The following is a 12358-nucleotide window of genomic DNA, read 5'->3' as shown; positions in this document are numbered from 1 at the left end:
CCCCCCCCCCAATTATGATTATCAATAGCTCCTCTATTATGCAAACTAGATACGTAAGACAGTACAGGACACAAGTTCTGAAAAAGGTATTTATTATTTACACAACTGCTATAGTTCCTTAAGAACAATATATACCATTTTTATTTGAAAGGGTCAGTCTTCTTTCAAATACATGAACTGCATAATGCACAAGTGTTGGTAATGCCAGACAGCAGTCACATCACACTTCTATAGTGCAGGCATAAGCAGCGCAAGTAAATGATATTTTAAGAACAGTATGGCTGAATATTGTCTTTAAACACAGTGTTTGCACTTTGACAAGATTTAGCTAGAAGAGAACAAGGGTTTTGTTCATGCTTTGTTAGGAATGTGACTTTCCCATCTGAGGTTTAAACCCTTCATCTGACATGAGAAATTTTCAGGCAGACTGCTTTTCACTTACCACGTAAGAGTGGGTTTCTCTCCCTCAAACTTCAATCTTTTGTTTTCCAGTTAACACTGCTTTATAGTACAAGTTCACACACCGGGGTAAATTGGCCACAGAGGTGGTACTTTCCCATCTTACTGTCTTGCACAGAGAAACACTGACATACTAATACATACCAAACTTAAGACAACTTGTAATTTATAGATTTAAATATTGGAACAGGAGAGGGAGACTGTTTCTAAAGATGGAGGGAATAGAGGGCTTATACAATTCATACACAGGTTGGCTCCTTACTCAACTTTTTTGGTCTAAATATTTTTTTCTAGTTTCAGAATGGTTTTGGTCTTTAATGGTTATGGTTGTGCTTCTGCAGCAAAGGAGAGGAAAGTATTTTTAAGTAGTAACACCAGAACTGAATGCAAGAAAAAGTAACTGACTTGTTTCTCCCACTTTGAGCTTATTGCTGTGATCTTTTAAAAAAACCCACAACCAACCAGCTGGAAGACCAAGTATAGCAGTCATTCTGGCATTGGATCCAGTGTCCAGCACTATCATACTCTAGCATAAAAGCAAGGAAAAGTCCAATGATCTTAGTTATGTTCCCTTCAGTTCAGTGCCACACAATTTTATTAGCGTTATTGTCCTTGCTTCTTTGAAAGATACCTGAAAGAAACAAAAGCACAGTTTTTCACAAAATAAAAGGTAGGCACAAATATATCCAGTACCTTTTATAAACTCAAAAGTATAAATCTGATTTCTTTTTCTGTTAGCAATCCCCCTTTTGATAACCAAGAATTAGGAATGTGATCAATACTACTTATGATTTTATTGGATTTCAACATTCTTTCAATTCCATGGTAGGTTACTTTACAGTAATTCAAAGTCATGTCTTTAGTTATACTCTTTAGTCTTTTAGTTCCAAGGAAATGGAAACATGTTTTATTCTAAGACGTTGAAAACAACATCAGTTGGAAAAGTAGCTATTACATCCTTCAAGATAAAAAGGCCCATTAGATATGTCACTCCTTCAAATAAATTGAAGACTTTAATGAACAGTCATCCAGCATAACCTGAAAAGAACAGCACTCCACTCTCTTCTTTAGAGAATCTGATTACTCCAAAATGCCTGTTTTCTGATCTCACAGCTCTCTTACCACTACAGCTGAAGCAATCTGGCTATGTGGTGACATTGAGATCTTTGCAAATACTCTAGGAAAAAAAAAAATCAATTAACTTAACTGACAGTGTGAAATATCCATAGATTTTCACTGCTTTTATAGTTTCAATGTTTGAATTCCTTTTCTAATCAGAAACAAGAAAATTGTATCAAGTTTGCAAGGCTGTTCTTTTAAGCACTGAATGAGTGTTTTTCAAATAGCATATTGTGCACACTTTTTTCACATATATTGAAACTTCAGGTTGTTGCATAAAACCATTAAGAGCTCTGCTCAGACACTTCAGCTAATCATTCTCTAGAAAGAATGAGGATGCTAACTGATGCCCTAAGGATTTGGAAAACTCACGTTCATAACAGTCATTTGCATTTCAGAGCTAATGAATACCATAATACCACACAACCTGGATAGTGCCCGAGAACCCCACTGTAACACCCCAAACCTCTGAAGTAACCACCAGAAAAGCTGCCTTGTAACAAAAGGCCTGAGATCTGAAGTGACAGCCTAATTATGTAGGGGTGAAGAGAGACAGATTTTCCAGGAACTAGGTTCCTTCAATTATTTTTTTTTCTCCCCCTTTTGGAAGCGCAATTACTTAACTGAAAACAACTGGTGGTCCTGAATACTGGAGAAGTGTGAAAACAAAGTTCATTCTGTCAAAATCTTATTTTAGGGAAGCAGCCCAAGCACTATAGCCTTATTAAAATTCTATTCAAACTAAAGAAAGGACCTTCATAACTGTAAGTGATGTCAAAGTTCATCAGCTCATTTGTTTTCAGTCTTTGTACAGACAACCTCAAGCAAAACACAGTGGGGTCAGGGACAGAAGGAAGAAAGAATTTTGACTTTGTTCTTACCTTTCCCAATGTTTGTGATTCAGCTCCAAAAAGTCATCTAATTTTGCTATTTCTTTGAGGTATTGAGTGAGCTTTAGAAGCTCCTTGTCTTTATCCCGATTTAAATGTGCTTTCATAAAAGGCCTTATCTGTACAAAATAAACAAACTGGGTATAACGATTTGCTCAAAGTAAGAAAAACATGTCTGATTCTCTATCACTTACCACCTAATCAAAAAACATATTCAGTACTATGCTAAGTTATAACTCCTCTCAACTAAGAGGAAGAAAAACCTTTTCCATTCATGGCCACGTCTAATTTGTCTTGCTGTTGATGCAAACCACACTGCAGGATTTTTGTGTTGCCTACCCATCAGGAAGAAACTGTTTTGTCTTCAACCAATCTGAGCCTTCCCTTTCTAGTCAGACAGAATGATAAAATGATCTAGAATGGACTGCCACCTTTTCCAATATGATTTCACAGATATTTTTGTGGGAGAAATGAGGGGGTTTCAGTTCTGTTTTTAGTTGCGTGGCATCACTGAAACCAGATGCTTTTTCTCAACAAAAAGCATTTGACTACAATCATAGCATCTGTGAAAAGAGATGTCAGAAATAAAAGTTTATCTGACAACTGCTTTTAGCCTGGAATGCATTATACCTGTGCTTTGTTTTAGCGATTCAATGTTCTTGTCTGCAGCTCTTAACAACAGTTTGAAAAACATCTTTCGAATCTGTGCTAGAGGGAGCTCCCTGGATAATACTCTCCCAGCAAGATCTTTGCTGTTCCTGATTCTCCTAAACACTATACAGTTCCAATTAACATAACTTTGCTAGATCTCATCAGTTGCTATCGTCTTCACATCATGGATACTTTCAAAGAAACATCTTGGATTTATGCTTCTGAAAATATCTTTTTTTTTTTTTAAAAAAAAAAAGAAACTGAGGGTTCTCCATGCTGCTGTACCATCATATACAAGTAGAAATTTAAATTGCATTCTACTTATCCAGAACTAGCACTGACAATGGAGCCCAAAGTGGCTGACAATTTTATAGAATGAAATATTTGCTGTTCTGCAGTCAAAATGGCTCAAGATATTAATTATTTCCCAAAATGGAATGCTTGCTATTACACTGGCATACTACCACAAAGTACAGCCACTTGTTATTTATTTCCTGAATATAACCACTCTTGAGATTGAACATCATATATTTCAGTGGTGCCTGTCAGCAATGCCCAGCTTGATTCTGGCTTGAAGGTATAATTTAAGCAGACATCATAATTTCATTGATTTTGGTAGTCTCTTAAAACTTATTTAATACTATTATTACAGAAATATTAGTCCAGAAAAATGTCAGTCTAAAAATATAATAAAATCTTTGCTAGTTAAGAATAGCCTTTCTCTGTGATACAGCAAAGAAGTATGAGAAAGTACAACTCAAAGTATAAAAACCAGTAGTAATAAGTTAAAATTCTAGTTAAAATTACCTTGAGTCCGTTCTGTGGATTCATTAGGAAGTTTCGGCCGATATCATCAAACATAATAGTATTTTTTTTGCTGTAATATTCTGAAAATTTTCCCCAGATAACACCAAGAGGCTTCACCTGCAAAAATAACAAATAAAAAGGTACGTGAAGTAAATCAGGAGATAAATCTACCAGTTTATAGGAACCTGAGTCCAATGGACATTTGTATTCTTTTGCTGAAAAATGAGCAGGTAGTTGGGTTTTAATAAGGGAAGAGATGTAAAATAATACAACATACTAAATACCCCTCCCACTAAAGAAAACCTTCCTGTTGGTATTAATTTTTCTTGCAACAGATATCTATTATTTGATTTGAAAGCACTGTCATCCAAATGTCCCAGTCAAAACATTAATAGAAAATTTCATTAGGAAAACAAAAATCTATGCTTCTAAGATTCTTACAGATTTCTTGCATGAAAACTCTAGCACAACTTTATCGTTGAATATTTCAAAGGGGTATAATATGTCAGTTGAATGTAGAAAAAGATTAGGAATAAATAAATACTTACATCTATTAGTCCTCTTCTAGGAGTGTGCACCGTTATCATGGCAGCACTGTCCAACATGAAAGTTATCTTGTAGTTTGCATTGGTACTCACTCCAAGCTCCTGCACCACAAAGGTTTATTATTAAATCTAATTATGACAGTTTTACTGCTGTACAACTGAAACTATGATTGTCAAAAAGGTGAGCTGCTGAGAATTACCAGAGACACACTAGAAATAGATATCTGGGGGGTTAATTTTTTTAAAATCTCAAACACAAAAGTACACCATTCTACCAAGAGAAAAAAAAGCTAAGAGAAATTTTTTTTTGTTGCAGTGTTTACTACCAGAAACTTAACAGCTGATGTCAGTATAAAATCAAAGCAACTTTGCAGAAAAGGCAAAATACAGAGAGAGGTCCTGTCAATACCTTAAAGCATAATCTTTCACAGGTTCTACGTGCCTCGATTTTACTCAGTATCTATAGCAAGGATAGCAACTGTGTATTGTCTGCTATTTGTTCCTTCCAGTATGTTACAACAAATCACAGCCCAATCCAAGATGAAGTATACAGTAACAGTTCATTATTACTGTTTCCTCCTACACATGTCCAAGATAGCCAATGCTAGTCAGAAATCTGTCAGTTTGCACTTTAAAGATCTGACAACTCCTGAAATAAAGACTCTAAGGAAAACATCCTTTTTAGAAATAAACTTTGTTTGGATGAGAGAGGAGCATTTCCATTTCAAATCCTTTCCAAAGCTGAAAAGCAACAGTAAAATCTGCTGACACATTACAACGTAGACATTGCTGACAATTTCTGGTGCATGCAACAGCAGTAACATGCAAAGCTACGTAACAAGGAGAAAATATCCACTGCAACAGCTCTCTTGAAAATATCCAGCCACACTTAACTGATTTGCTTTTATATGAAAAATGCTTGCAAATGAAAAGCGCTACCTACCTGGGTCAGTGTCCTGTTACACTGAAATAACTACCTGTTCTAGATCTTTTGAATTCCAGGCATAAATAGATAGTAAATGAGAGATTAAACTTGGTTATCTGATACTCCCTTCTTTTTAATGCTGTTCCTGCTTTGTAGTTTAAAACAAAAACTTTAATTCCAAGCATTGCTGGGATCACTGTTCCCTGATAAGAAGTTAAACTTTTAGAGGTAAGCACCCAGGTGCTATCAGTTTCAGGAGAAACAGCAGTTGGCATCTGGTGGTAGGAATCTCAGATGATCAAGATCCTGGAGTAGGTATAGAAAGGCTGTGATTCAGTAACATAAGAAAGGGCTGGAAATGCAGAGTGGTGGCCAGTGCAAGGGAAACAACCTGGTTTTGAACAATGATTTTCCATAAGATTAAGTCCTAGCACTACACTGACAGACACAACATAAACAGAGATATAACACTGCCACAAGAAGTGCAAGGTTCAACATTGATTTTACTTGCACTAATTCCACTTCATAGTTCTGATTAAAGATTCTCATTTATGAGATCACTCTGAGGAATTTTTGTTTGCTTAGAAAAATTGTATCAATTCTTTATTTTGAGGAAGTGAACACTGGAAAATGTGCTTTTGCTCTGTTAAAACCTGAAAAAATGGTTAGTCTGTGACAAAGAATGGAGATACAAATGCTTAAATTTGGAGAAGTCTTCTCTGAAAAGGAAACAAGCTTTGATTTATAAGCATTAAAAATATAACCCACCAACCAAACATACAGCAATTCTTAGTAAGCTCATTAGATTTACAGCTAAGCTTGACTGTAAATATGTTTACCACAAGGTCAGCTGTGCAAAACTGGCTAGTTGCCTGTTTTAGATACAGAAGAAACTAGGATTGAAAGAAGAGCTCTTACAGATGTTTTAATAAGGCAGAGGAAGCAACAGAACCACACAGCTGCAAGAGATACAAGATAAATATGAAAAGAGCTTCCTCTTGATAACCTACTCCAGCATGCCACATCTGTTTGCTCCTTTTAAGAAAAAAATGTTATTACACTTAAGAGATTAGAACTCTTAAAGGTAAGATGAAAGCAACTGTGAAGGCTGTGTGACTAATCTAAGTTTCAGCAGGTACTGACTTGTGTTTAGTTCTTCTAAATTTTGTACCTACTGCTGATAGTTCGCATGGAATTCTAAAATTAGATTTAATCTAGTTTTGTGACAAAGATAATTTAAAGTTAATAAGATCTAAAAATCTCGTTTGATTCATACAACCTCCGCAGTTGCTAACCCTCTCTATAAGGCTGAGCGTGAGTCCAACTATATGAACAGTCAGCCAGACTAGAAATAAAGTCACAACAACTTACTTTCATTTTGGCTTCAATCCACTTCATATTAGTAGCAGCTGAAACAAAAGGGAGAAAACAGAAAGAATATCAAAATAAGTCACTGATAGGCAAAAAGAAACAAGCCAAGAATTGTTCACTTAACATACCAAATTTTAATACAAAATTTCATTTCAGAAAGATCCACCCCTCTTACAGCTTTTAGGGTTCCCTGCCTTCAAGAGTCTTTCTTCAAGGAAGTTTATTTCTATTTGGAAAAGCTAGATACAGCAGTGCACACATTCAAACCATTTTCTAGATCAGCCGTTACTGAACTACAGTCTGCAGGACCATAAGAAGTGGGCTACACCTGCTTTGAGGAACCATACTGCCTTTGCAAATTTTTCTCCTGGAAGCAATGATAAGAATACCTAAGGCCTGGAAAAGACAAAGTGTCAACATTGCCCACTGATGTAAAATATGCGGAAACATTCTTCCAGACTATGAAAACGAAATCTGTAACACAATTTTAATATGGTTTAAATTCTGCACTGGCTAAAGTCTGTTCTCCAGCTGTTGGACAGGAAGTCAAACAGCATGCAAAGGCAAACGACCAACCATCCCTGCAGACAGGAGAATCTGGTTCATTTGACAGTTTGTTACTTATTGTCTGGATTGAGATTACTTGTAAAGACAGCTGTCAAACGGTGTCTGAATGTGGATTATACATTTTTATTACTTCAAATGTACATCTGTACAGAGTAACACATAGTAAAGTGGTGCTGAGCTTTAATACTGTCATTAGACCCATTCATAGGAGCAATGTAAGAATTACTATTTTTCTAAAATAGCGCTAATAGCTGTGTGAACGTTCCTGCTGAATTGTATTGTTTTAGACCTTGTGATTCACACTAAAAAGCTGTATAAAAACCTCCCACCTGGAGTCTCTGCTCTGAATGACAAATTTACAAAAAAGTCTTAGGTATTAAGTATAAAACTTACACCAAATTACAATATCATAATCCTCATATGCAGACGTCAGGAATTCATGAAGGTATGGCCTCATCAGTTCTACCCCAGTTTCAGCACATGATCTGTGGTCTAAAAAGAATATGAGAGAGAAGCAATTCATTATTAAAGTTCAAAATAAGTTATTGAAATTCAGTCCGACTTTCCTATTTACCCAGACACCTGAAGAGTTTTCATGAGGGAGGCATTGAGGCACTTCAAAATCATGAATGAATTCATAACAAACTACCATTCCCATTTTACAGGGGGAGAGAAGATGCAGAGGGGATATTTATCTGTTGATCCTTGCAGGTATTTGAGGGCTTAGCTAATAATTAAATCAGAGATCTGTGGGTCTAAACGTCTTTGAAGAGTCAGGCCAAGTAGTTTATCTGTGTACCTTAGCAAATTTGTAACAGCTCAGATGTGAAACAGATTCCTTCAAACCTAGTCAAATTTTGTGAATGTATATCAAGCTTATTTCAGATGTTCAAATGTTGCCTGTTCCAACTAGAAACCTTCCATCAAATTCTGCTAGCAGACTACCTCTAAACAAAAATTTTAAACTCAGGAATAGGCTGAATTTCCATCTCAGATTGTAAACAAATCTCATCTAAAAAAAAAAGCTAAGGAAAAGGAATAAGGCATGCTATTATTTACTGCTTATAGTCAAACTGTCATGCCAAACCTACATCATGGAAAACTAAGTCAGAAGGAAAATTCTGTCTTCCAGAAAAAACAGTCTGACAGAATTTCCAAGTAAAACACGTTTTAGTGCATGTTTAAGAACAATCTGGAAATAAAACTTGAAGCTATTGTCCCGTGTCTCCAAAAGTGCAGTCAGTCAGGTACAGACTCAGATTATTATTTTACAATTTTTTGCTCTGCCACTGTGATGTCCAAGATCCAAGTTGGTCAAGAGAAAGGTTATTTGGATAAAATACTGAATTGCTACTTTTTCATGTCTTCTTGCAGGAAGTAAATAGTTGCTGCACTAAAATCAACAATACGCAACACTTAAGTTCAATAGTATTCAAAATATGAGCAGAAGATCCCAAAATATTACAAAGCAGAAGTTATATAGTACAATACGTACCAAAATTAATGAAGTAGATTTGTAAAGCAAAAATCAGGAAACATGGACTGCAAATAAACTGACCTCTTAAATAAAAACCACAACTTGCATGAAAGCTCACCAAATAGTGTATAATCAACATCTAGCACCAGCAGCTTTTTTCCTTCTCTAGGAGGATTCAGAATTTCCACTTTGTATTCTTTAACTCTGCGGGAAATTTTTAGTAGATTTTCTTCCCTAATGTAACAGTGAAAAAAGTTACAGTTAATTAAAATGTATATTCAGTAACAGGACTGTTTTTTAATAGCTAAAACTCCTAACCTGTTTTCTACTTCCACAACTTCCTCTTCAATATCAAAGTCATTGACAACATCATCATTATCAGGAGGTGGCCCAAGGACATCTTCCTAGAGAAAGAATAATAAAAGATAACTAGGATCACTGAAGGAAAATAACAATGGATATCAGGTTTCTGTTCCTGCACATTACAGGGAAAAAAACAACCTACTATTTAACCAAAATTATTTCACTTTACTAGTGGAAAGAATTACTAAAGTATGCTGATGATTGTTCAGATTTAAGTAGTCAGTGAATATCATAATAGGTTTGTACTCCAAGTCCAGAGCAACACGACTAGCGAATACACTGCAATCAGAGTTCTGCAGAATAGCTTACTTTACAGAGAGAAATAAATACCAAAAAAATCTACTGTGCTACTATTTTCAAATGAATATTCAAAATCTAAAATTATAATAAGGAGACATATATATATGAACATCTTTTCCTATTCAAGCTAAAAAACAAGTAAAGTATTTACCAAACTCTCTTCACGAGTGCCCATCATCATAATTTTAGTATTTGGTTTCAATTTGAGAGCTCCAAGCTTAACATCATCATCTGCAGGTTTGCCTATAATGCAAGCAGATAATTTTTTTTAATGCTGGCGAGAGATTTTAGAAAACTGTCAATACATTTCATGCTTAATAGAAATAAGCTACCCATCAAACACCAGAATACCACAAGCTGTATTATCATCCTCCTCCTATACAGATACATTGCTTGTCTGCCAAGCAGCAATTTAACTTTTTTTAACGCATGTTTGCCACACTTCCACGTCAGCCATTAAAAAACGACCAGGTAGATGTATCAATAATACACAATATCCATCAATGTATAAAATTTCTATGTTCATTCAAAAGCTAGGTCTGGGAGGTAGATGCCCTGTTTAGTACACCCATCCTGGCTAGGTTTAGGGGATGTTCAGCCATAAAGATTTCAGTCACATCTGCAATATAACAAATATGAATAGTTACCCTTCATTTTAAGTCCAAGTAGTTTTTGACGCTCTGGTAATACTCCAGTAAGGCCTTTAAGAGACTGCTTCAGATCCAATACTGTGTCTTCTTCTGATAGCGAGGTTATTGTATACTCCTGTCCACCCCATTTTATTATGAGAGAGAGAGACATCCTTGAAGCATATGTTCAGTATTATTTTCTGAAAAATCTGCTGCAGGAGGGAAATACAATGAACATGTAAGGGGAAACAGAACTACTCTTTTCAGAAGACAAACCCTACATTCTGCTTAAAAGTATTTTTGATTTCTTATTATATTGTACATCAAAGGGCTGTTTTTATCAATATGTTTATACCATAAACATATTGATAAAATGTTGAAACTACAGGAGAAAGAACAGTGCTAAAACTGGGCCTCCGAGTTCCACTTCAGTGTATTTAGCAATGTCACATTCACCGTTTGCTCCAGCAGATGCTCATTTGCTGTGTGTTCCATGCAGGTACAGCCTGTTCACTGCACAACCAGCACCCAGGCAGAGCACTGCAGTATCATAAAAGTAATTTCAAATGTCAGAAATGTCCTCTGCAATAATTACGCAACCGAACCAGCCATGGATATCTTTACGTATGTAACAACAAAACACCAAGTAGGAAATACCTAAAAGATAAAACCATAAAAATAGTTCTGAACCCAACACTTCATTTTTAGCATTGGATTTCTCTAATCACTTTCACTGTGCAATACCTGCAGTAATACACACCCCAGGTCATGTCTCACTGTAGCAATATCAAAGTCTGAGTTTGAAAACAAAGCCAAAATACACACCTACACAGTGCAATTACACTGTAAGAACTGTACTTTCATTGCAGTGCTGACAAAACAATCATAATTATACTATCTTTAATTTACACAGCATCACTTATACAAACTGTATTTAACAATTTAGTCCTACATTAAACACAGCAGAGAAACAAGATTTTAGCTTTATGGAAGGGAGAAAAACGTGGGTTTTTTTCTGCTAAAGCTTGGAAACAGAGAATCAAGGAGATAGAAAGTTATGAAAGGCTGTTACAGGCTGTCAGGCGATGCAGAGAAGGTCTTTGTACCACTAATGGTCAGATTGTCTTCAGAAGATATTCAAAAAGAAGAGAGAACAGACTTATGAAAAAAGCAGGCTATCCACCTATAAGAAATACATTACACCAAGAAATACTGGTCTAGCAATTCTGAAAAATTTCAGAATCCAAAAATCTGATTCCTCTTCCTCTCTGGCATTGTATTCTCCGAGATTATATGCTCTCAAACAAAATTATTTTCATTTATACAATGTAGCCTATAAGAAACAAACAAGCACACCCACCAGGCTCAGACCAGATGAGAAACAGAGGGCTAGCTACAACCTGCTTGCTGGGGACACTACAAGCCACACCTCCACACTATTCCCTCTAAAAGCCCTGAAAATAAATTGAAGAGGAAAACTAGTATCACAGGAAAAAAAGATTTTTACTTTTTTTTTTTTTCCCCTAAATACCCCCCCATCAGCTAGGGATCTAGTATTATCCTGTAAAAATGGGGTCTTAGATGCACTAAGAAATTCCACTGAGGTTAAAGCTGCATAGCATCAAGCAATGTTGATACATAGGGTCATTATCATAAATTATCCCTGTTCATAAATGTTGGACTAAGTTTACAGAAAGAAGAGTTTATTGTCTGTTTTCTCACCTCAAATAGTTCTGCATGAAAATGCACAGGGTAAGAACTGTAAGAAAACTTCTCAAGTCTCTGTCCAGTACTAAATTGAAAAGATCATCCCTCCAAAGTTGACCAACCGTCTATCCTTAACTGAATTACAGTCCTGTCGAGATTAACGTTATCAGAAATGCCAAGCAGAAATAACACAACTTTATTTAATGCTAAAATGCTAAGGGGACTGAGTGTGGACACCAGAATCAATCATTACAGGAAAACAGATTAGGAGCAGAGGAAGACACAGGGATTTTCAAAGTTTCTACCATCGGGGCTGGATGCCATTCAAAAGCTAAGTTTACTGAAATGAAGCCTGATTTGGCTAATTACAGCTTCAGAGCCTTTACAAGCACCTTGGACCACCAAGAGCCTATGGGTTGGAAGGTCACTGGGTCAGAGGAAGTAGTGTTGTAGTTAAATTGTCGTATTACTCCACTTTTCTGTGAAGATAGGGAAGAGAGACACCCGCATCGTTGTTTCACTAAGCACCACGAAACCCCCAAAGCACA

General features: G+C 36.0%; 1 protein-coding gene across 3 annotated transcripts; it reads right to left on the bottom strand.

Annotated features, from left to right (window-relative positions):
* Window positions 1–78: 78 nt before the first annotated feature.
* Window positions 79–11963, bottom strand: UBLCP1 (ubiquitin like domain containing CTD phosphatase 1). 3 transcript variants are annotated; one of them, XM_026857997.1, is made up of 11 exons: window positions 11826–11963; window positions 10122–10312; window positions 9626–9717; window positions 9130–9215; window positions 8930–9045; window positions 7728–7826; window positions 6768–6805; window positions 4475–4573; window positions 3927–4043; window positions 2460–2587; window positions 79–1090 (listed from the first exon to the last, which is right to left on the bottom strand). In XM_026857997.1, exons 2-11 carry the CDS (start codon window positions 10273–10275, stop codon window positions 1063–1065), a joined length of 957 nt encoding a protein of 318 aa, XP_026713798.1. In that variant the 5' UTR covers window positions 10276–10312; window positions 11826–11963; the 3' UTR covers window positions 79–1062. The 3 variants fall into 3 exon arrangements, with proteins under 3 accessions (XP_026713798.1, XP_026713797.1, XP_026713796.1); XM_026857996.1 differs by lacking the exon at window positions 11826–11963 and adding an exon at window positions 11464–11564 and having other exon boundaries at window positions 10122–10315; XM_026857995.1 differs by lacking the exon at window positions 11826–11963 and adding an exon at window positions 10699–10709 and having other exon boundaries at window positions 10122–10315.
* Window positions 11964–12358: the final 395 nt, after the last annotated feature.

The sequence above is a fragment of the Athene cunicularia genome (genome assembly GCF_003259725.1).
Source record: "Athene cunicularia isolate RWA chromosome 13 unlocalized genomic scaffold, athCun1 chr13_part1, whole genome shotgun sequence".
In the NCBI taxonomy this organism is placed as follows: domain Eukaryota; kingdom Metazoa; phylum Chordata; class Aves; order Strigiformes; family Strigidae; genus Athene; species Athene cunicularia.
This window is presented reverse-complemented; position numbering and strand designations above follow the sequence as displayed.

What these genes read in the sequence shown, in the direction of transcription:
- UBLCP1 (XM_026857997.1), bottom strand. Translation starts at nt 10,275, where the DNA reads ATGTCTCTCTCTCTCATAATAAAATGGGGTGGACAGGAGTATACAATA. An exon ending in GTTGTGGAAGTAGAAAACAG is followed by an intron (nt 9,046 to 9,129) that starts GTTAGGAGTTTT and finishes CTGTTACATTAG; the next exon opens with GGAAGAAAATCTACTAAAAA. An exon ending in ATCCACAGAACGGACTCAAG is followed by an intron (nt 2,588 to 3,926) that starts GTAATTTTAACT and finishes TATTTTGTACAG; the next exon opens with ATAAGGCCTTTTATGAAAGC.